Source organism: Muscardinus avellanarius, assembly GCF_963383645.1.
Source record: "Muscardinus avellanarius genome assembly, chromosome: 11".
Classification (NCBI taxonomy): domain Eukaryota; kingdom Metazoa; phylum Chordata; class Mammalia; order Rodentia; family Gliridae; genus Muscardinus; species Muscardinus avellanarius.
Window position 1 is genome coordinate 43,411,678 of NC_137797.1, and position 24,577 is coordinate 43,436,254.

A 24,577-nucleotide genomic window follows, 5' to 3' on the forward strand; every position below is an offset into this window, starting at 1 on the left:
AGTACTTGATTACTATAATGATTTAGGAACTCAATTTTTAGCTAAATGTAGTGGTAATTACAAAAATTTAAATTTAAAACTGATACTTTTGTTTTAAGAATGTTTGTAATAACTTATTTCAGTCTTCTTCTACTGTTGATTTTTTTGAATTCTAAATACAGATCAAGTTGTTTTGATGAAAATTTGACATCCGAATTGAGACGAGCTCTAAGCATAAAATACATGCTGAATTTCTAAGACTTGGTACAAAAGAAAGGATAAAAGAATACAAAACATGCAAGAAAAAAATCTTAATATAATGTGTTTAGCATAGGGCTGGGATGTAGCTCAGTGGCAAAGTGCTTGCCTGGCAAGTACACCACCTTGGGTTCAATCCCCAGTCCAAAAAGACAAAAAAAAGAACCCCTTTAAAATAATGTGTTTAGCATATTTGTTGAAATGATATTTTTGGTATATTTGAATAGTAATATACATTATCATAATTAGTCTCACCTGTTAATTTTACTAAGGTAATTACTAGAAAAGTTAAATTGCATAAATGGCTGTCATATATTTTTCGGAGAGTACTGCACTAGCCTGAAGTTCATAAGGCCTCACAAGTGAGGAAAGCCCAGGAGAATTTCCCTTCCTTTACACGCCACTGCTATTAGAAGACTTTCCTTTTGCTTCTGCATAGTAGCCAAGTTGGAGTTTCTAGTGAGACTCTAATCCTACCAGGAAGGGACTAAAGAGACCAGCCAGTCCTATGTCCAATAGCAACCTTTGGAAAAGTTGAATTAGAGAGTATAATTCTTACCTACCAGAAAAGTCATTTGCCCAGGAACTAGGCATTCTACCTTCAAAGTGTTACCAATAATGAGCACTGTGTCACACTCAAAAGTTCCATAGGAGCCAGGCATGGTGGCACATGCTTGTAATACCAGCATATGGGAGGCTGAGACAGGAGGGTAGTGGTTCAAGGACAGCCTCAGCTACTTAGTGAGGCCCTTTGCAATTCAGTGAGACCCTGTTTCAAAAAAAGAATAAAAAACATAGGGCTGGGCATGTAGCTCAAAGATTAAAAAAAAAAAAGTTCTATAGGGAGTTTGATACAACTTCTAAACCTTGAACACCACATAGTAAAGAATCATACACCCAGAGGTCACTACTTAGCATGTCAATTTACACAACCCACACTGAACATAACTACTCAAGATATTAGTTAGACTGCCAAAGTGTTCTTGGATGGACTATGCTTAGATTTCTAGATTTTTCTACTCCCAATGAAAGTATCTGATAGATACATATTATTTGTATCATACTGTATACAACCACTGTAGTTGCAATGTGCATATTTTATTATCTGTCACCATCTCCAGGTGTTACATTTTCAAGAACATACATGATAGATCTGTTGATTTTTCCAGGAGGAATCATAAACCAAGAGTAGAATAGATTTTCTGACTCATAATGTAATGGTTTCTTCCTTAACACTCATTAATAAATGTTACATTAAAGGCATACAAGCATTTTAGGCAAACTGAGAAGTAAAAACTAAAACAACTATACAAATTTCCACAACCGCATTCAAGTTCTATTCTTAGTTTTCTCTACTCCATTGAGATCTTTCTTGTGGGGAACCATCCCATAATGAAATTTGCATCTTCATTTCTCATTTCTATGCTGAAGATTCCTATTTTGATCTTTTCAGTAGCCACCTGTCTTCTAGGTCCTAGCAGTACATTCCAACTGCTTGGTGTATTTTTCTTTGTTCCCCCCAAACTTCACACATTTAAATTGCACTATATATAACTAAGGCATCTCAAGAAGACTTGAAGAGCAGAAGGGAAGAGAAAACTTAATAATAGAAAATAGGGAGCATATTCCATCTTACAGGGAGAGAAAATATTTAATACTTCTGTAGCATGTAAGATATAACTTGTTGAATAATAATAATATTTAATACTTCTGTATATTTAAGATGTGACAGGCTTTTCCAAGTGCTTTATATATTTTAAAAATGCAATCTGCACAAGAATCTTAGGAGTAGATGCTATAATATTATTTTATAAATGAATAAATTGAGTGAAAGATATACCTTGCTTTTTATTTTATATTTTGTACTGAGGATTGAATCCAGGAGCAGTCTACCTTTGAGCTACATACACATTCAGCCATTTTTTATTTTTAATTCTGAAACAGGTCTTCCTAAGTTGCTGAGAATCTTGCCAAATTGCTGAGGCTGAGCTCAAACCTGCAATCCTCCTGTCTCAGCCTCTCGAGAACTAGAATTACATTCATCACCATGCCTGGCAAATAAAAGTTATATTTTTTAACATGACTCGAATATTACATTGAATATATTTACAAATCAAATACTGAGAATATTTTCATATTTACAAATTTAATCCTAAGGATATTTTTATTGATGTTATTAATTCATTACAGTGCTAGTATTAATACTGCAGCTAGCTTGCAGTTTCCTGATAAGCTTTATTTGAAGTGCTTTACAAATCTATACTCAATCTTCTTAACAAACTCTATAAATTAGTACTATCATTATCTCAATTTTATAAATAATAAAATCTAAAGATACATGTAAAAATCAACAAAAAATACTATGGGGGTGTAGATAGAGCTCTGTAGCAGAACACATGTTTGTCATACATGGGCCCCTGTGTTCGATCCCCAACACTCAAACATACTATTTTAAAATAAGTTAAATATTTTTACTCATTGTTTAGAATAACTATTTTATAACTATTTTGTAGTAGAGTGGTTATAAAAGAAGTTACAATTTATGAAGGGCCAGGCAATGTTCAAGGTACTTGAAAATAATAACTCACTTGATTCTCAAGGTAATTTGTAAAAGGTGGGTACTAGTATTACATAATTTTATAGAGTTTGAGTAAATTGGTTAAAGTCACACAAAGAATGACAGTCTGGAGTTTACACTTATGTGGCCTAACATTGCATTTAGCAGAATCTTATTTAACTTTTTTTTTTTGGGGGGGTCTGGAGATGGAACCCAGGGACATTTGACCTCCAATCTACATCCCCTGCCCTATTTTTTTATTCTTTATTTTGAAACAGGGTCTGGCTAAGTTGCGGAGAGCCTCACTAAGTAGCTGAGGCTGTCCAAGAACCGTGATCCTCCAGTCTCAGCTTCCCAAATGCTGGGATTACAAGTGGGCACCACCATGCCCAGCTTGATTTAACTTTTAAATGTATTTATTTATTTTAGGTGTTAGGAACTAAACCCAGGGCCTTGTATATGCTAAGCAAGTGTTCTGCCATTGAGCTATATTCCTTGACCTACATTTTGGGCTCCTGTGTGTCTGAATAAGAATAATAGAACCTGTGAATATTTCCAAAACCAAGTGAAGGGACAAATATACCATTTGTAATTCATTATGGGTGAGTGACTTATTTCAACTAATAACTTTCTTTTGCTCTACAACCACTCTAATTCAACAATGTTCATATTTATATACATCCAAATACACATTTCAATTACTGGGGTTAAAGAAATACCCAAGCTACATTTAAAAAAATTATAACTTCAAATGAAGTTCATTTTTCTTTTTGAATCTTCTCTTAAAATATAAACTAAAACACAAAAAATTATTTTATTTAAAATCATCTTTATAGCTGAAAGGTCAAAATAAGACAGGCTAAAAACAAAGGAGCATTCAATGAGATCATTTAACTCAGTGAATATCAACGTTTTATTTTATACTAATTCTTATTTTACCATCAAGAAAATTGGAAGACTATCCAAAATATTCTGAAAATATTGACTGAATAGCTTTCATTTATAAGAGCTTTATTGTGTTTTTAGTTTTACTTAAAAGATTTGATTTTCTTTTATGATGCATATAAATTATAAACCTATGTAGCTGGGCGTGGTGGTGCACGCTTGTAATCCCCGCATTTGGGAGGCAGAGACAGGAGGATCGTGCAGGTTCGAAGCCAGCCACGCTGGCTTAGGAGACCCTTTTTCCAAATAAAAATATAAAAAATAGGTCTGGGAGCGTAGCCCGGAGGTAGAAGGGTTTCCAGGAACCCCAGTCCCCCCAAAAAAATATAAATAAACCCATGTACATACGTATTGGCGGCATATTAATAGTGCAAGCAACACTTTAAAGCTTGTCACTTCCTGTGTGTAATTATCCACTTTTTTCTGCACACATAGACACCACACCTTGTTGTCAATAAATAATTCCACTTTAATGGCAAAGTAATAATTTAGACAGATACAGGGTGCACATCTGCAAAAAAATATATGCAAGCTGGTTTACAAGCTAGAGGAACAATAAACCAATAGAAAATACATCATCCAGTTAAGTCCATTGACACCAAGTACTTATTGTTGGGGTTTTACAAAGACTACAAAACTTTTCAGATGATTTATTTCACTGTTTCTGCTTATTTACATGATATGTTACATCAAAATGTACAAAATATAAAATGTATACAGACAAATGTTTCACAAACTAGTTTAAGTTGTAAACTAGGTGGACCTACTGGGATGTATTGCAGGAAATTCTGTTTATGCTCATGTTTGGACTGTGTTTCTCAAAATGGCAGGGAAAGATTAGCAATTTTCTTAGATCACATATTATACAAGGGCAACTAGTCACTCATCCAGCTACATAAGTTGATGTTGCACAACAGATTTGATCCATGTTTGAGGCTTCAAAGTCAGGGTGACAATTCTATGTGCATAAATTCAGTTCGGGTTTCTCTCTGGGCAATAGCACCATGTTAAGGACCTAAACACTTAGTGACACTCTGAAAACTGCGCTGATGTGGTGTATGGTTGTTATTGTTCTATAGCAACTGACCCATGGTGGTCACAGAGAGTAGCACCAATTGCACGTCCCCTAAGTAACACGTTTTCACACTCATGGAATAAGTGTACACCATGGCCTAGCCCTTGGGTTTCATGAACTTAAAACCTGTCCTCTGTGTGTGGTGGTAACTTCTCCAATGACTCCGGTCAGTTTTCATGCACTCTCTTTAAAGCCTGCCACAACAGATGTACTTTCAGACAGTTTTACTTATCCAAAAATGTATCGGCTTCATGTACAGTTTTGAAGCATGCTCACTCTAGCACTGATAGCTCCTGCATAGTCATAACAACTGTAAATACAGGACAAACACACCAGATAATAACAGTTTTGAGGGTTTGCATTCTGTATTTGTTCGCAACGTACAGGAAATCTCAGCAAGTGAAACACCTCTTAACACCAACAGGATAAAATACAATTTTGTTTGTGTTTGTTTTGATTTGTGCAAGTTTGAAAAATGATTATTTACAATACCTACCCAGTAGACTGTGCAAATCTAACCTTCTTTTACAGTATAAACGCTTCCTCTTCCACAGTGACTTTACTGCTTCAGTGTTCTTTAATGCTGAATTTCTCATGTACAACAATAGCAATCAAAACAACATGCGTCAAAACGATTTTAAAAAATACAAAAATAACCCCCTCCCCCAAAAAAACAAACAAAAAGAATAGGGAAGGAAAGCCAAATAGTTGTGCTCACGCTGTATCTAGTACTTCCAGCTCAGCTGGATACAAATTCAAAATCTCCCACCTTCTGAAACTTAGAACTGGATGGAATTTTAGCCACATGTTTCTGTTTTTACATGACGGTCAAAGAGGGTTTCTGGATTACGCAAATATTTGGAGGATAGGCAAAGCAATCTATTCACAAGGTAAAAATACTGATCTTTCTCCTATCCATTTCTTTAAATTAAAAAAAAAATGACATAGAGAGATGAGGCTATTGTGAGAAGTGGTGTTGCTTGATTGTAAATGAAAAGACCATGGAACTTACCAATGGTTTAGGATTGAAACCAACTGTTGAACTGTTGTAGAAATCTGTTTTAAGGCAGTGAGACAGCACCATAGGAAATGTTCCTTCTTTCACTGAAAAGGCTCAAACAAATAAAGCCCTAAGAAAGCCTTTTGTCAGTGTTGGCTAATAATTGGTATAAAACTCTTGTTAAGGGAGTGGGCTGGTGGTTTAAAAAGACCACTGTGGTAAAAACAACCTTATAAAACCTGTGACTCATACACTAAAAAGTTGGTGGTGCACGTCATGAGAACATGGCAGTTAGAATTCGGTTGGCACTTCTCCAGTTTGCCACAGTAGTGTTTTGTTTTTTTCCTGGTGGTTGCACAAGTCCACCTGTGCTTAGGGAGGCCTGGCCTCTTGGATGCATTCTGGAACGGGGTGAGTGCATGACGCAAACACTACTGGAGCCCTGTGACCAGCACCATGTGGCACAAAGGAGGGTGGACGGATCAGAAGAATGGACCCTGCCTGGGGGGATAACAGCTCCTCTGAGGAAACAGAAGGAAGGGACAAAAAAAAGGCCTGCATTGTAAACTTTTTTTTAAAGAGGAAGAAATTAAAGTCCAGTTTGGCTAGCCCATGTGCAATCTCTTCATTTGCCCTGTCATTAGAGTCCTTTCCAGTTGAGTCATGGAACCTTCTATTACTCCATGGATATAAAAATGCCTAGAAATAAAATAATCAAGGGAAGCTCCCATTGCAAATCAGCATCTGGGTGGTTCTGACTTGGTTCTGCTGCCTCCGTAGAGACCAGGACTCTGGGTCAGGGCCCTTGACAGGGTGCTTTCATACTGGCAGTGGTTTAGTGAGAATACCTTTTTTTTTTTTTTTTCAACACCTTTTAAAAGCATCATCTTTTCCCCTAACTTGTTTCACCCTCTAGAGGGTAGATTCAAGAGACGAATCCAGACCGTCTTCATGGTGGCTGGTGCTATCACTGTCGCAGCTCTGTGTGCCTGAGTAATTGGCTGCTTCTTGGAGTTTCATTAGCATATTCATCTGAAGAAGGAAAAAGAGACATCCAGGTAGCAAGGATACAAAGCTGGTCCAAGCCACACTGAAGAACCATGGCCACCCATCCCAGAGAAATGAAAAAAAACAAAAACAAAAACAATTTTAGACTCTCACTCTTCACCCTGGCTCCTACACAATTTCTCCCAAACATGACTATACTGAATAACACAGAGAAAATAGGACCTCTAGATAACTCTTATTTAGGGCTCTGAATGAATACAGCTCCAGCAGGAGACTGGAAAGGAAACTGTATCACAGCTGGACATCTGGGTTAGTTGCTGGAGCGCCCGCCAAGCTCCCCAGCTTTTTGGCTGAGAGAAGCAGAGAGCGCTGAATGGCAACAGAAAGTCCTCAGTGTTCACTCACACTCACACACACACACACACACACACACACACACACACACTGAGACACACACACCCAGGCCCGTGCTCACAGTCCCTGGAGGAAAGGAGGGGGTGGAGTGGAATGGAGCCAGCTGCCAGGCAGGCACACCATCTGCTGTTTAGGAGCTGACCTCGAGAGGAGGTGACTGAATGAAGTGGACCATGAGTGTTTGAAGAGGAAGAAGGAAAGAATCGCTGTCAAGTTTTTGTTGTCACTGAATTTCTGGCTGGAGTATGATTGATATATCGCTGAAAACAAAAACCACCTTCTGGAACAATAGCGGCTGTCTGGAATTTCCCAGCTTTATAGGAGAATGGTAATGTTTGTTCTAGCAAAAGGGACATATGCCTGAAAGCACCTGGGGAGAGAGGCAGCTTATTCCATGCATTATAAAATTAAAAAGCAGTCACGTTGCTTAGATTTTGATAGATCTGCAGCTCCACTGGTAGAGAGAAAAGCTATAAACAAAAGAAGATAGCTTAAAAGCAAATTGTGGCTAAATGGATGGTTCAGCAGTTTTAGAAAGCACAGGAAAATTGACACCTATCCTTAGGAGGGCAGTGGACAGTTTCTTTTCAAGGCTTTCTATGTATTATAATAAGCTATCTATTGCTTAATACTCACATTATGCTATTTTATATCGTTTTATAAGTTACTATTTTCCTCCCAACCTTGATAAATAGAAAGGAGAACTCTAAAACAGGATTCCAAAAATTAGACTGTGTATGCTTGTGTATTTTTTGAAGATTTAAAGAAGTTTATTAAAAGATAAAAATACAGAAATAGAAATACAGCCCCATGCCAAAATGGCATGAGGGGGTGACTCGAAACGAATACACCATATGTTTGTATATTTTGTGTGAAACCTGTGGTTAATAAATGCTTGTGTACGATCAATTGGTAATCACCCATTTCACCATAAATGTTTTTATGACAGAGGCTACAATGATAGAACATCCTGAAGTCATTTTAATAGTCTTCAAAACAATACTTTTCAACCTAATTTTAAGCCTAATTCTATGAATGCTAAGTCAGATATATATATATATATATATATATATATATATAGTCGTAATCTCTCCAATCCAGTAAGCCAAAAAGCCAGATCTCTGTCTTTCACTCTGTCTCTCTCTCTCCTATATCTCCCCCAGACACCCCTAACTTCAAGCACACACATTCACTGTCTCTCCCTCTGTTTTTGTTCAGTCTCTCCCTCACTGGCTACAGGCTGCATTATCTAACACTTGGTTGAAGCTAATTTGCAGAACTGAGCTGTGTTTTGAGAACTCTCCTGATTGACTCAAAGTAGAAATGATAAGTTTGGTCCTTTTAAAGGGATTGGATTTTATCTCAGCCACAGTTGTTTGAAACTACTTGAATCTTGAATGTTGTTAAAGTTGTATGGTGTGATGGGAGTGTTATTAAAGCCTAGCTTTGTGAAATGGTGCCATACTACAAATATGTTCTATTAGAGTAAACGCCAGTCTCCGATACATAATAAATATATGTAAGAAAACTTACTTTGCCTTCTCATAGTTTTGATTTGTTCACTAAAATCGAAGAAGGCTACCAGAGAAAGGTAAGCTTATGTATGAGTTCAGTATTATGTTGATAAATCATAATCCTCTGTGAAAGCTCCTCCTCTTCTCCCCCACTTCTTCCCCATTCTATCTATAAGCTACACCCCCAGTCCTATTTTATTATTTTATTTGGAAACATGGTCTCATTAAGTTACTGCTCAGGACCTCACTAAATTGCTGAGGCTGGCTTTGAACCTGAAATCCTCCATCTCAGGCTCCTAAGTACTTGGATTATAAGCATGTGTCACCACCCCTAGCTGTGGTTTTCTTTTTAAGAAGTTCATCCAATAAAAGCAGACTGAAGGTAAAAGAGTTAAAACTGAGTGCAAATATCAGGGTGGTCTCAAATATTACCTAACTCATGACTTTGATGCAAATAAGTAAATGCTAAGTACCACTCAATGATGTCAAGATCACATGGGAAGAATCAAGAATCAGCTTCTTACCAGAGGATCCCCTTCTGTGTCCGTCTGTGGAATGTGCTTTGAGGTTGTGGCTTCTTTTGTGGTTGTGCAGCCCTCATACCCAACATCTTCTGGTCGCAACTGAAGCAATGCTGGACCTTCCTGAGGCAGAGATGCTGAGTTCCATGGGTACGTGTCCAGCACCCACTTCAAGGGATCTTCCCATGGTGCACGCTTCCCATACATCTAAAAGTTGACCACATACTTGGTACATATAAAATCATTTCTACTAAGTAAAAATATGTGACTATTAGTTGATTGTTTTGTTTGCATATTAAATTTTTATGAGACTTTCAGGGGAATTAAACATCTGCATATAACTTTCCAGATTTTAAAGATGTACCTCTCTGTATAGCTCCCTTAAAAATGTTAAGGTTAGAAAAATGAAACTGAACATCTGGCTATATCATCAGCATTTGGGGGAGAATAGAAGAGAGGTTTATTATAAATGCATGAAGAAATAACTGCCCCACATTTGTCTTTATTAGTAATTTTATGAACTAAGAGGAACTGCAATGTGGAAAAATAAAAGCTCCAGTTTTGCAGGATTCTTTTTCAAAAGTTATGTTTAAAATAAACAGAACTGTTGACTAGAGTACATTTTGGAAAGGTGATGAGTAAAAGAAAAAAAGGTAACTTTTACCTAATCATTCTACTCAAACATTCTTAGAGAATAAAAATTACTTCTCTGATAACCATTTTCCTCCAATTAATTTTTTCTAATAGTCCCATTACTTCCTGGAAAAGCTCTTTTCTAGATGTTTATGTGTAAGTTCCCTAGGGAAAGATGAGAAAAAGCTAAATACATCAATTCTGCAAAAATTCAAATGGATCCAAAGAGAGAAATAAGAGAAACACAACACAGCCTGGCTAAAGTCCTAGTAATGAAATAGAGGGGAGAAGATATCTATAAGAGATGTTAAAAATTCTCAAGATGGAAGCAAAGCTGAAATCAAACTGGAAAGGGAACACTGAGGAGACAGAAGTTGATGAGAACTTGGAAAAAGAGAGAAAAAATGAGAAGGAAGGGAAGGAAGAAAGGAAGAAAGAAAGAAGGAAAGGAAATAAAGAAGGAAGAAAAAAGAAAAGGAAGTAAGGGAAAAAAGAAAAAAGGAAGACAGGAAGGAGAAAGGAAAGGAAAAAGAAAGAAGAGCGAATATAGAGCCACAACAGTAAGAAAGAAAAGTTAAAATTAAGAGAAAGAGGTAGTGGCATTTTTGTGCCCGTCTTGATCCCAGGCCATCAAGGGCAATCCTATAACACGGTGCTTATTAATCTCACAGGGCATACTGTGATTTCTCATGCTATGATAGGTATTCTGCATGGTCTGTGTGGCTTGGTAAGACAAAAGTGAAATGTGAACATTGACAGCATGAAAAACCCATGGAATGGTTTGGACTTGCCCTTTGGATTTGTCCTGGGAAAGCGATATGAACATTTTCAGGATCATCTGCAAACAAAACGGTACCAAACCAAAACAAAACAAAACAGAAAAAAGAGTCTAAGTCCTAGTTTCTGTGCATTTCCTTAAGAGATAATGGTGGAGGTAGCCATTTGAAACAAATTTTTAAATGGTTTTCTTGTTTTAGAGAAGAAAGTTTTCTCTCAGATAAACACTTACTTTATAGAAGATGTGAAAACAAAACATGCTATACAAGTTGAACTAATTGAAAGAAAATGTGTAGTTCTTTAAAAAAGATTACATTAAAAACATGAGAATACAGAAGAAAACTTTAAAAAAATCATAAATATCAAAAAGTAACAAAGCTACAATTCCAGTACATGTGAGGCTGGGACAGGAGGATCACAGGTTCAAAGCCAGTCTTGGCAACGTAGTGAGGCTCTCAGCCTATTTCCAAATAGAAATTAAAGAATGTCGGGTGTGTAGCTCAGAAGTAAAATGTCCCTGGGTTCATTCCCCAGCACACACAAAATAAATAAATAAATGAAGAAAGAAAGAAAGAAATGCCAATTAAAAAAAATCATCAAGGAGAGCAAAACTGGAGATGACATTAGAGGAAACACTGTTTTTCTCTATTCAATATGGTCTTGGCTTTATGTCTGTCATATATTGCTTTTAAGATATTGACATAAGTTCTTTCTGGCCTTGATTTCTTCAGTGTTTTTAACATGAATAGAGTATAAAATTTTGTCAAAGGATTTTTGTACCAGTATTGGGAAAAGGCTTCAAAATGTATTAATGTGCTAATATTGGAAAAGGGCTTTAAAATGTATTGTGCCAGTACTGAAAAAGGTCTTCAAAATGTATTAAATGTGCCAGTACTGGGAATGGGCTGTAGAGTTCCAGGAACCAAGGGTGATTGGCAAGAAAATAAAGGAATCCAGGGGTCATTTACATTTCTAAGAGAAGAAAACTCTCCAAGGATGTGAGGGGGATGCCATGAGCCTTCAAGAGATCCCAGACATCCTTATTTAATTAACACATTTTGGGATGTAGCAAAAGGCCTGGGGTCTGTCCTAAGACAGGGCAGATCTACAGGAAGGAATCCACACTTCAAAAGACCTGTCCCAGAGAAAGGGTAGATCTAGTCTGGTCAGAAGACTTGGTATAAAATGTTCTGATTCCAAAAACCTCCAGAGACTAACTCCCTGTGATATAGGGCTTTATTAACTCTGTCCTATCTTTCTGTCTTTGTAATAATAAAACAGTTTAAGTTTCGGCTACTGTTTTCTACACAGAGCTCAGAATAAGAACCTGCAGCTACATCTCACTGTTACTGTTTCAGGAGCCCAACAGGGCCCCTGTAATAGTTTCCTCACCTTTACAATTTTTCTTTATCTATTGAGACAATCATGTGATTTTTGTTCTTAGTTCTATTTCTGTAATAAATTATATTTATTGACTTGTTTTTGTTGAAACAACCTTGTATTCTTGAAATGAAACCAACTTGGTTGTGGTACACTATTGCCTTGATATGGTTTTAGATGTAAATTGCTACTACCTTATTAAGAATTTTTGCATCTATAATCATCAATGATATTGGGATATGATTCTTAATCCTAGAAATATCTTTACTTGATATAGGTATCAAATTGATAGTGACTTCATAAAATGAATCTGGGAGTATTTCATTACTCTCCATTTCACTGAATAACTTGAGAAGCACTGGTATTAGTTCCTCCTTAAAGGTCTTGTAGAATTCAGCTGGGACTCTATCTAGTCTTGATATGTCACCTAAAATAAAAAACAAGAGTGCCAACTACCAGTAGCAGCGGCCAAGCTCACCACGCCCTCCAGAGATCCAGACTGGCACTTAACAACACCATAAGTTGAAGCCACCATCCCCACAGGAGAAGGCCCAGTGTGGAACTCCCAGGGACTCATACTGCAGCAATAAACATCCTGGGTCTGAGACTTTGTGGGAAATTATTAAAATGAGACCAGAAATCAATAAAGAAAACAATACAGAAAATCAACAAAACCAAAAGCTAGTTTCTCAAAAAAAAAAAAAATAACAAGATAGATAAGCTATTAGCCAACGTAACCAAAAAAAAAAAAAAAAAATAGAGAGAGAGAGAATCAACCCAAATTATAAAAATAAGAGATGGAAAAGGAAATATTATTCCTGATGGTATAAAAATCCAGAGGATTATCAGAAACTACTTTGAAAAACTATAACAAAATGGAAAATGTGGAAGAAGGTGACAAATTTCTAGATAAATACAACATGCCTAAACTGAGTCAAGAAGATATAGAAAATTAAAGCCAACCAATAGCAATCAAAGAGACTGAAACAGCAATAAAGAGCCTACCATCAAAGAAAATCCCAGGACCAGATGGTTTTCCAAGTGAATTTTATAAAACTTTTAAAGAAGAGCTAATTTCAATACTCCTCAATCTATTTCATGAGATAGAAAAAATAAAACAGGACTCTCCCAAATTTTTTTTTTTTTTTTTTTTTTTTTTTTTGGTGGTACTGGGGTTCCTGGAAACCCTTCTACCTCCAGGCTACTTTCCCAGACCTATTTTATACTGTTTTTTTTTGTTGTTGTTGTTTGTTTGTTTGTTTGTTTGTTTTAAACAGGGTCTCTTAAGCCAGCATGGCTGGCTTCAAACCTGTGCAATCCTCCTGTCTCTGCATCCCAACCGCGGGGATTACAAGTTTGTGACATCACATCTGGCTCTCCCAAATATTTCTATAAACCCAATAAAAACCACATAAAGACAACTCAAGGAATGAAAATTGCAGGCCAATATCTTTGATGAACTTGGATGCAAAACTGCTAAACAAAATACTAGCAAAACATTCAAAACCACATCAAGAAAATCATATATCATGACCAGGTAGAGTTTATTCTAGGGATGCAAGGCTGGTTCAACATATGAAAATCAATCCATTTAATTCATCATATAAATAGAACCAAAGACAAAAATCACATGATCATTTCAATAGATGCTAAAAAATCATTTGACAAAAACCAACATCTATTTATTCTAAAAACAATGCAGAGAATTAGAATAGAAGAAGCATATCTCAAAATCATAAAGATAATCTACAGTAGACAACAATCTACACAGTCAACAGTCTACAATCTACACAGCCAACATCATATTAAATGGGGAAAAACTGCGAGAATTCCCCCTAAAAACAAGAACAGGACAAGGATTTTCATTATCACCACTTCTTTTCAATATAGCACTTGATACTCTAGAACCCCATGTCTCACTTTGCACAAAAGTCAACTTAAAATGGATCAAAGGCATAGAAATTAGACTAGAAATGTTTCTTTTACTAGAAGAAAATAAAGGACCAACTATCCAACATGAACATAAGAGATGCAAATCAAAATGACATTACATCTAACTCCAGTTAGAATGGCAGTCATCAAGAATGCAAAATTAATAATTCTTATGAGGGTATATGGAAATAAGAACTCTTATACACTGGTGGACTTTAAATCAGTACAACCTCTATGAAAATCAGTAAGCTCAGTCAAAAGACCAGAAATGGAAATACCATACATGCCAGATATACCACTCCTCACTATCTTTACTAATTTAATCTCATTTTATTTTACTTAATTTTATATAATTAAATGTAGAGAAATATAATGATACTTGCATGCCCATATTTATAGCAGCATGGTTAACAATAATAGCTAAATTATGGAACCAAGATAGATGTCAACAGATGAGTGGATGATGAAAATTTGGTAAATATACACTACAGATTTTTACATAGCCATAAAGAACAAAATAATGTCATTTTTAGGCAAATGAATGGTATTTGAGAACATTATGTGAAGAGATATAATGCAATTTCAGAAAGTCAAGAAGATTTTTGTTTTTTCTCATATATGGAATGTAGAGAAAGAATAGAAAGCAAAAGAAATTTCTCATAAAAGGGGAGAGACAATTAAAACAAGAGTTGGGATGGGAGATGGAAGGGGAAAAAGAGACTTAAAAAAGGAAAAAGATTCAATAATGCTATGTACCTACTAATCTCCCAAACATGTACAGGGAAGGAGGGAGAAGTGGGTGGGACCAAGAGGGAATCACACCAAGTGGCCTGTGCAAATATAAATGTATCACTTTGAATCTCACTTTGTTGTATAACTACAATGCACCAATAAAATTATTTAAAAAAACAGGTGACAAGAAAAAGCTAAATAAGCATAACTCTATTTTGGCGTAAAATTGATACTATAGAAAAAAAGAAAAGAAGAGAAGTCTAAATATTCTGAATGAGATATACTGACTTGCTAATACAGTTTCATGAAAGAGAATCATCAGGGTAAAAAGTCAAGCCCACTGCATCCTTTGCTTCTTTTCCAAGTAGAACAAGAGCCCAGAAGTACTGCCCAGGTGGCTCCTCACCCAAGCATCAGTCTTCATCTGAAAAGAGATTATGCCTCTCTACCTAGAGTTTCATCTCTGCTACTAGACTTTGTTTGATTGCCTCTTCCATCAATTCAGGGTTCTGTATTGTTTGTGATATACTGACAAGAGAATGGTTGATAAGATACATGACTCCTTTGACTTCTGTTTTTTCCAGAGGCATAGATAACACTTCAGAGGAATACCTTCTGCTTTTTGATATTTCTGGCTTTCATAGTCTTCAAGAGCAATAGGAACTGTCTCCCCATTAAAAGAGTTTGGGTGTTTGGTTTTTGAAACCTATCAAGTATGCCAGATCCTTAGTCTATCTCCAACTCCTACACTAGGGTTGATTTAGTTTTCACACTAACATACTACTAAATATCTCTAGCCATAGCAAGAAACTTGAGACAGCTTTATCCCATTTTAAATTAGTTCTAAAGTATCTCTCTTCAGAAAGCTAAATCACTAGCTAAATGATTATATGTTTGCCCAAATGGAAGCTTTATATAATTATAATGATCAGAATAGAATTTTCAAAATAACATTTACTTAAGTATAAAAAAACTCATGTGTCTTTTATAAATATGATCTAGAAAAACTTAAAAATTTTGGTACTATAGTTTTAGGGTTTTAAATTTTTTTCTTTCCTCTTATCTATTAACAATCAAATATGAAATACAAATTTCATGCATAAAGACTTGAATCACAGTTTATTAATATCGAAATTCATCTGAAGAAAACATTTCCCTATCATTTAAAAAACATGACTTTTACAATAACGCAAATAAATTTTATAAAATAATCATCTTTGCATACTTGATCAAAACTGAGGGATCCAATTTATATTCTTAGCAACATAAATGTTTTAGAAGAATCATGAAATATATTTGAAAAATAAAGACCAATGGCATCATATTTCCTTTATTTTTAAGTCACTTGCTAGAGCTATATTAACTCTTATGCTTGACAAAATGAAATTGGGTTATTTAAATCTTGAGTAAAACCAATCAATTGAGTTCTTTAGCTTCCTGAATTTATCTCTGAGAACTCAGAGCACTTTCATAACATTCATTATGCTCACTGGAATTACACTGACACTTCTACATACTGCCCTGTCATTTTACTAGATGAAGAGAGGGTGACAGTGAGAGGAAGTGAACAGAAAACAGAAGACAATTTTTTTAGGTAGCAAAATAAAGACTTAACATTGCACTCCAGGTAACAAAATACTGAAAACAGAAACGATGTCTTCATTCTTGTAGCAGTTGTGAAAGCTAGAAAGAAATTTCCTGGCTGTGTGGAAAAGGAGGTTGGATTCCTGAAAAGTGTGCTAGGTCATTATGTGACATAAATCTTAGAGTTTATAAAATCTACAATCTTAGGAAATTTCAAGCCCAATTTAAGGATATAGCAAAACTGATGAAAAATGAGTAATAGACTTTGCTGAGGACACTGGGTTTTCTTATCATGAAAATATTTCCACGTTATCGTTAATCATAGACAGAAGGGCTGGTTGGAAGGCCTCGGGATGTAAGGCAGGTAAGAGGAATCGCAGAGATGCTGCTATATCAAACTATCATAGGTTAAAAAAAAGACCTAATAACTTTCTTAGAATTTAAAGCATTCCCTCATAGTAAAGGATCTTGCAAATGATATTGAAATGCTTCAGAAATAAGGCCTACTAGAAGCAAGAATCCTACAACGGGAAACTACATTTTGCAAATCACTTGGTAAGGGTTCAAATGCTCAAGACCTGGTTGTGTCATAAGATGTAGAACTGTGCAATCAAATGGCTATCTAATCAGAACACCTCTTACACCAAATTGGACTTCAATGTATAATTATTTTAAGAATGATTTTCATTCTTTCTCTTACTTAACTATTGTCAGAACACACAAAATATTGTACTGTTGATCTTCACTGATCTCTTTTTCATGCATCTGTATGCCCATGAAAGAAAGATAGTTTAAATGGTTTTATCTTCATGAGAAATAAAAAACACTAAATTACTTACAAAATATCTAAAATATCTCTAATTAAAACCTTCTCTCACAACTATATTTGGTATGCTCTATTAGCTAAACTTTGCTTTTAGGTTTCTGTATGAATATCCAAAGAAATCAGGGGTTATTGCTATTGAAAGATTTTTTTTGCCTTTTATAAAGATAGTAATAAAAACTAAATATTATACCTGAAGACCTTCTCTCACTGCCTCCAGAATATAAGGTACCAAAGAATAGTTCCAGAGATCCATGAACCATACTCTAGAACCCTCTACATCCATGGGACAAGGAAGGAAAAGTCGGGGACCTGAGGACACAAATAACAAAACACGTTTGAGAAGTATTATATTTTCCAATCTAAACTCATATTTAGACACCACTTTGGGAGATGATGTATTTCTTACAATATTATTAGAAAATTATAATCTTGCCCATTTGATCTGAAACCTGATCCACTGGCTGCTACTCCATTGTTTTTACAATTAAATATTAATCTATAGCAAAATATATTAGAGGTAGGAGAAATAGTAAGGTCATAATCCAGCCAACCTGCCTCTTTCTACAAATAATTAAATTCCATTGTGCTGAAATAAAAAAATTGCTGAATATAAAATATGTTAATACTTGCAGAATTTGGACTCAGTACGAATACTGCAATCCAAATAGAGAGTTCATCCTAATATATACTGCATTTGTAGTGAGTTCTGCTTTGTTTTGTTTTGTTTTGTTTTGGTGCTGGAGATTGAACCTATAATGTTCTACCTCAGAGCTCTACTTTATCCCTATTGTTTTAAATTTTGAAATAGGTTCTCACTAAGTTGCTAAGGGCCTCACTAAATTGTGGAGGCTAGCTTCACACCTGTGATTGGTTGTCCTTTCTCAGCCCACCAATTGCTGGAATTACAGGCATGTGACACCATGCTCAACTATGAGTAGGCTTTTATAATCCATAACAATGAGAAAGGGACTTCTATACATGTATATGCCCATGAATGATAGTTCAAATGGTTTTATCTTCATGAGAAATTAAAACAACCCTAAATTACTTACAAAACATCTAAAATATCTCTAATTTAAACCTTCTCTCACAATTATATTTGGTATGCTCTATTAGCTAAAATTGTTTTAGTATAAAGTACCCTAAAGATATACTATGTATTTTGAATAATTCTTGGGCTTTTATATATCTGTCCATATTTCAGTTATTTGATCTCAAGTAGTATTCTAATATGCCATTATTTTCACACAAAATGAATGTAACTGGAGGTTTAAAAAATTAGAAGAAGGTAAACTTTTAGAAAGGAAAAGAATAAATTTAACTCTTCAGAGGTTTGAAAAACATCAGCTTTGCTTATTATTTTCTACCATCTAATCTGGCCATTTTTACTCAGCACTCTCAGTCCCCGGAAAGTGGCAAATTATTATTTTAGAACTCACCAATGGTGATATCAGAAGAACTGTGTGTTTCCAAAAAACTATTAAGATGATGCCATGTCTTAGGAATCCAATCGATAATTTTGACTAGGTCATTATTGCGTATATTCCTTTCAATTTCCATTTCTATTAGTTTCCTTCGAAGATATCTGCCCAGAAAGCCTTTCACTGGTTCTGTGTGGTTTGCACATAGAACCCACCTACAAAAAGAAGAAAAAAAAATCAGCAATTTTTATATAAAATTAATTTTAATTCCATATAATGTTCATTCCAATATAAAGTTATAGTAGTCCTATATCAATTGATGGCCACATTTTGGTGAACTAAGCGTTAGGGAGTCTATTAGTGTTAGAGTGATAATGTAGCAAGCCCTACAGGCCGAGCTAAAGAGGCGCTCATGTGCGTCAAAAGTGAGTGGGAGTCCACGGGCTGAGTGCTCCTCTGTAGGAGAATCACAAATCCTGAAATAGAAACTCTCTTCACAGTCTTCACACGAAGAAGAAAAGTGTTCTACTTTAGGCAGAAGAACAGAGTGAACAGGAAAAACATTTCTATTCTTCTTTTTAAAAGAGGAACACTTCTGATTATAGGCTGAGGATCACAGACCATCTGCTTGAAAAAAAGTGTCAGAAGTGAGAAGCATTTTCATATCACAGGTCACCACTGGCAGGATTTGTCAATGAACAAATAGAAAATATGACAAAACAGAAACAAACCATCAAAAACAAACACAAAGAAAGAAACACACCAAAACAAACAGAACACAAAAACTAACAAACATAAAAACGACCCTTCCACTTATTTTTACCTGAAATTGTGATGCAGCTCTAGGTTTGGTGATGAAGAAACTCCCTGATTCATTGTTCCAATAATATAGGGACTAGAAAAAAAATGAAGAAAAGAAAATTAAGATGTATTAGAAATAAAAGTGATTATTTGTTAACACTATCATGATTTAGATAAGTATGGATTGTTCCATTTAAATAATAGGTATTAAAAAGGTTATTTTGTGCCAGCTGTGTTGGCGCACACTTGTAATCCCAGCATTTGGGAGGCTGAGACAGGAGGATCACAGTTCGAGGACAGCCTCAGTTACTACTTTGTGAAGCCCTTTGCAACTCAGTGAGACCCTGTTTCAAAATAAAGGATAAAAAAATAGGGCTGGGGGTGGTGTAGCACAGAAGTAGAACATTTCTGGGCTCCATCCTCAGTACCACACACACACACACACACACACACACACACACACACACGGTTATTTTGTAATGTTGGTTTGGAAAATGACAAAAATGATTGGACTGGAAATTATTACTGGGGATTCTAATTACAGCTCTGGCATTGAGGAAAGGGATTTTTTTTCTCTCTGAGCCCAAATTTACTCATTTATAAAATAAATAGGTTGCAGAGAATAATAACAATGGTCTTGTCCCACTCTGACATCTTATCACTCATATGCTTATATTAAAGTTCATTATTTAGTCCCATTTTAGCATTTCATAGTTATTTTGAAGATCCCTAATGGCTCAAGAGAATCTGTATTCCTCTGTAAACATTTTATTTTATGCTGATCTGTTTGTAACGTTTGTATTATTAGCAGAGATTAACTGGAGTATTTGGCACTATTAAAGCAAATGTCATTTAAGTTGATTATGTCCTTACATATATCTTCCCATTTACAGGCCGTGCTATGGGGAATCTTAGTGGGTTTTCAGATTTCTTAATATATTTTACTTTAACTTTTTCCTTTTATTGTAAAAGTAAAAATACTTAAATTTACCTCTTGATTTGAGTTTATACTCTGATGAGAACTGAGAATGAAACCAGAGCTCTATAGTCTCCTTCTAGTTAATATTTTCCATGATTCAAACTAGTTCCTCTTTGATTTTGGTCTCTCAGACTTTTAGTATGTCTGTAGAAACCAGCATCATTAAAGAAGTAATGTTTCTATAAAAGTGGTGGGACCTAGATGTTGAATAAACAGATATTTTGGAACACATATGGATTCATTAATATATAAGTATTAATTAGGAGGTTCTCAAATTAATGGAGTTTATCACAAGTTTTAAAATATAAAAAGGTAAAAGAAAGCAAATTACATCATTTTTCATATTTAATATTGAAAATATGTTGTAAACATACCATTTATTATATTTACAGTTGAGGAAACCATTGAAGATATCACTCAAAGAGCCCACATGATGAAGATTATCAAGAATTATTACAACTGGGAGCTCTACACCATTATTATCAGCACTGCACTGTTCAGCCAGATTAGCTAGATACTGTTGTAATTCCTTAAAAAAAAAAACACAAATATGTCAATGACAATTTCATACCAATGGCAAGCAAATGGTATTTTAAAAATAGCATACTTTGTCTTCCATCCACTTTTTTTTTACCACTAAAAGTCATAGACTGTTCTATCTATGCTTATAAAAACACCTATAAAGCAAATACTATTTAACACAGAGGACAAATTTTTCTAAAGAGAGAAGGGGGAACACCTGCGTGGTGGTGCACGCTTGTAATCCTTGCGTTTGGGAGGCAGAGACAGGAGGATTGCGCTGGTTCCAAGTGCCTGTGCTGGCTTAAGAGACCCTGTTTCCAAATTTACAAAGTATAAAATAGGTTTGGCAGTGTAGCCCAGAGGTAGAAGAGCCTTCCAGGAACCCCAGTACAGAGAGAGAGAGAGAGAGAGAGAGAGAGAGAGAGAGAGAGAGAAGAGAAGAGAAGAGAAGAGAAGAGAAGAGAAGAGAAGAGAAGAGAAGAGAAGAGAAGAGAAGAGAAGAGAGAGAAAAAAGAGAGGAGAGGGAGAGAGAAGAAGAAGAAGAAGAAGAAGAAGAAGAAGAAGAAGAAGAAGAAGAAGAAGAAGAAGAGGAGGAGGAGGAGGAGGAGGAGGAGGAGGAGGAGGAGGAGGAGGAGAGAGGGGGAGAGAGAGGGAGGGGGAGGGAGAGAAGGAGGGAGAGAGGAGAGAGGAGAGAGGAGAGAGAGAGAGAGAGAGAGAGAGAGAGAGAGAGAGAGAGGAAAATAAGAACAGAAGAGTCAATACCTCCAACAATCAAAAACTATAAGGCATATTTCCCAGTGGTCTTCTTCCCTAACAAAAATCCAAACTGAGTTCTAAATATGAACTCTTATAAAAAATACCATAAATCCATAAATATTACAACTTCTTCTTTTGTGTGGTACTAGGGATTTAACCCAAGGGATTTCTACCTCTGAGATATACCTTCAGCCTTATTTTATTTTATTTTTATTATGAAATAGGGTCTCATCAAGTTGGAGATGGCCTTATTAAGTAGCTGAGGCTGGTCATGAACCTGTGACCCTCTTTTTTCAGCCTCCCAAGTACTGAGATTACAGGTTTGTGCCAACATACTCAGCTATTGTCTTTGATATTTCAAATATTAAAATAAAATTTATCAAGTTTATAATTGCAAGTATAGGCTAAATCCAAAATGGTATATCTAATTTTCCACTAATAATTGGTACTTTTCAAATACAATTCACTTAGACGGGTACATCTAAAAGTACAGCCATATGATTCTGATTAAAGTAGGGATAATTACTTATTTATAATTTGCATGTAACTGCTGAAATCTTAAGCAAAGACAACATTTGTTATATTTTACTGGGTCATTTAACATTAGTAATTAGCATTTCTTGAGCTTCTTGTGCTTTTACAGGTATTATTCCTGCCTAATAGCTTTTAATCTAAATATGATAACTAGTTCTCTGATTGACTGTTCTCACAGATGGGTAGGCCAGGAACATAATTAGGTTTCTCAGAATTATCCTAATCAGTAAGAGCATTTCCATAATATTTGCATATTTACAATGGCATTTTTAATTTATAAATCTTGCTCAGGGTTAAAAAAAAACAATTCTAGGATCCCAATTTCTGACAGTCAGATAAATATGTGAACCACTCACTCTGGATGGTGCCTCACCCTCTCTATAAGACAGCTTTATGTTGGAAGTAGAAGAGAACAGAAGAGTAGCCTGAAGTTTGAGGCATTTGATTAAATTAAGCTGAAATAAAACGGTTAAGTATAAATAGGAAACATTAAAATTTTATGTTTAATTTATTAAAGACCTAAATATTCTTTGTTCAATAGTATCCCAGACTAAAGGGGCTATAAATTAGGACAAAACCACTGACACAGAATACATCTTGCCTAAATCAGAAATATAGAATAAATATGTTCAAAACTGGATATTAGTCTGGAGAATTGTATTTACTTTAAAAGAGAAAATGAAAGTTCTACTAATCATCTACCTAAGTTATTCATTCATTTATAGAATAGTCACAGCCCATATACTATATTTCTAGCCTTAGAACTTACTACCCTCCCCTGAGGCTTTAAAAGCCATCATATTGGGGACTAAAATTTAATCATGATAAATCATTTCCATATAATATCATGTTTGGAGCTTTGATAAGTCAAAGGAAAAGATTTCGCTTAATGGTATGTATGAAGGACAATTTTGGAGGAGGTAATGCTGGAGTTTGGGGAGGATAGTGGACATACATAAAAATAATGAACCTCCCATGAGGAGAGGACAAGGGAGGCTTGTAGTGGAAAGAGGGGTTAGTATGTCAACTGGGAGATTCCTGACAGGCTTCCTGGGGAGGTTAGCACTTGAGATGAATCTTGAATGAGTAAAATTCCAACTGATGAGTTTTTAACTATTCATTATTTCAACACATATTTGTCAAACACTTTCTATGCATCAGGTACTCTGGCACCAAAGATTTAAAGATATAGAAAATAATAATATGTGTTCTAGGAAGCTAAAATTGCTAGCAGAGAAGCAGGCCAACAAGTGAGTTAATACTATGTATGACATAGTAAGTGAAATGTACAAAAAACTAGGAAATTTTAAGATAGGCATCTGGCCCAGATTTAAGGTTCAGACAACAAAATAGAGAAAAAAATGTAAAATTTTAAAAATAATAATAAAAAAATTGCCAGGCACAGTGGCACATATCTTTAATACCACTACCTGGTAGGCTGAGGCAGGAGATCATATATTAGGGCCCAGTGTGTGTTGGCTTTAAAATAAAAGATAAACAAGGTTGGGTTGTAGTTCAGAGGTAGAATGTCCCTGGGTTCAATCCTTAGTATCATAAAAATACCAATGTTAGAAAATGTGAATGTGTATTTCTGGAAATAACAAAGATTCTGTTGTTGCAGGAGACTATAGTACATGGTAGTGGTGTGTAAAATGAAGAAAAAACAAAAAGAACTGAATCCATGCAGAGGAAGTGATATTTTATTAGATAAATAACTGTGAACCTCTGATATGTCTGCAAGCTTGTCTGATGTCAGCAGGGGAGAGCAATTTATTTATCAAAGAAAACAAAATTTGAGGCATATAATGATTAATTAGAAGTAAAAAAAAATAAGGAGCTTATTATCTCGAATAGAAAGTTAGGAAAGTACATATATAATTATAATTACCTGTCAAAAATACATTACTTGCACAGATCAAAGATTTTGTTGACAGTATATAAAGATTATACAAAGCTTCTGGAAGACTATCTGGTGCTAGTATTATTTGCTACTAACCCTATATTTTTAGGCTTAGGTAGTAATTGTGATGTTCGGAAACAGGTGAATAACTTTCCAAATACGAGGAAAAGAAATCAAAGGCAGAACCATGTAAATATGATAACCTCGTAAGCAAGGGTGAGTATTGTATGTCTTGTGAAAGCAAATGGTGGCAAATACATTGCAAAGTCTGCAATTGTAAGTCATGGATAAGATCAGGGAGCTTTTCTAGTTGGTAATGTAGAAACACTGAATATTCTGGGGACTGAGTAAAACAAAGGTGTCACTTAACTGTTCAGTAAGTATAATGGAAAGAAAGAAGAGAGGCCAGTGAAGGGAATACTGAAATTGCTAAAGTCAAGAGACAGTAGAGGGATGAGCAGAGAACAGTACAGTATTTTTTTTATTTAGTTCAGGGAGCAATGGAAAAACACTGGAGAATTTTAAGGTG

At 35.3% G+C, this 24,577-nt stretch overlaps 1 protein-coding gene across 3 annotated transcripts in view; it reads right to left on the reverse strand.

The window, feature by feature from the left end:
• Positions 1–6,726: 6,726 nt before the first annotated feature.
• NAV3 (neuron navigator 3) overlaps positions 6,727–24,577 on the reverse strand; it is a gene marked incomplete at both ends in the record, with an annotated part of 410,033 nt that continues 392,182 nt past the window's right edge. For all 3 annotated transcript variants that reach the window (XM_080705150.1, XM_080705149.1, XM_080705148.1), the window contains 6 exons: positions 6,727–6,846; positions 9,275–9,478; positions 17,326–17,444; positions 18,575–18,771; positions 19,380–19,451; positions 20,711–20,865. In XM_080705150.1, the coding sequence (XP_080561276.1) occupies positions 6,727–6,846; positions 9,275–9,478; positions 17,326–17,444; positions 18,575–18,771; positions 19,380–19,451; positions 20,711–20,865 (867 nt within the window). The remainder of the gene's footprint in view (positions 6,847–9,274; positions 9,479–17,325; positions 17,445–18,574; positions 18,772–19,379; positions 19,452–20,710; positions 20,866–24,577) is intronic.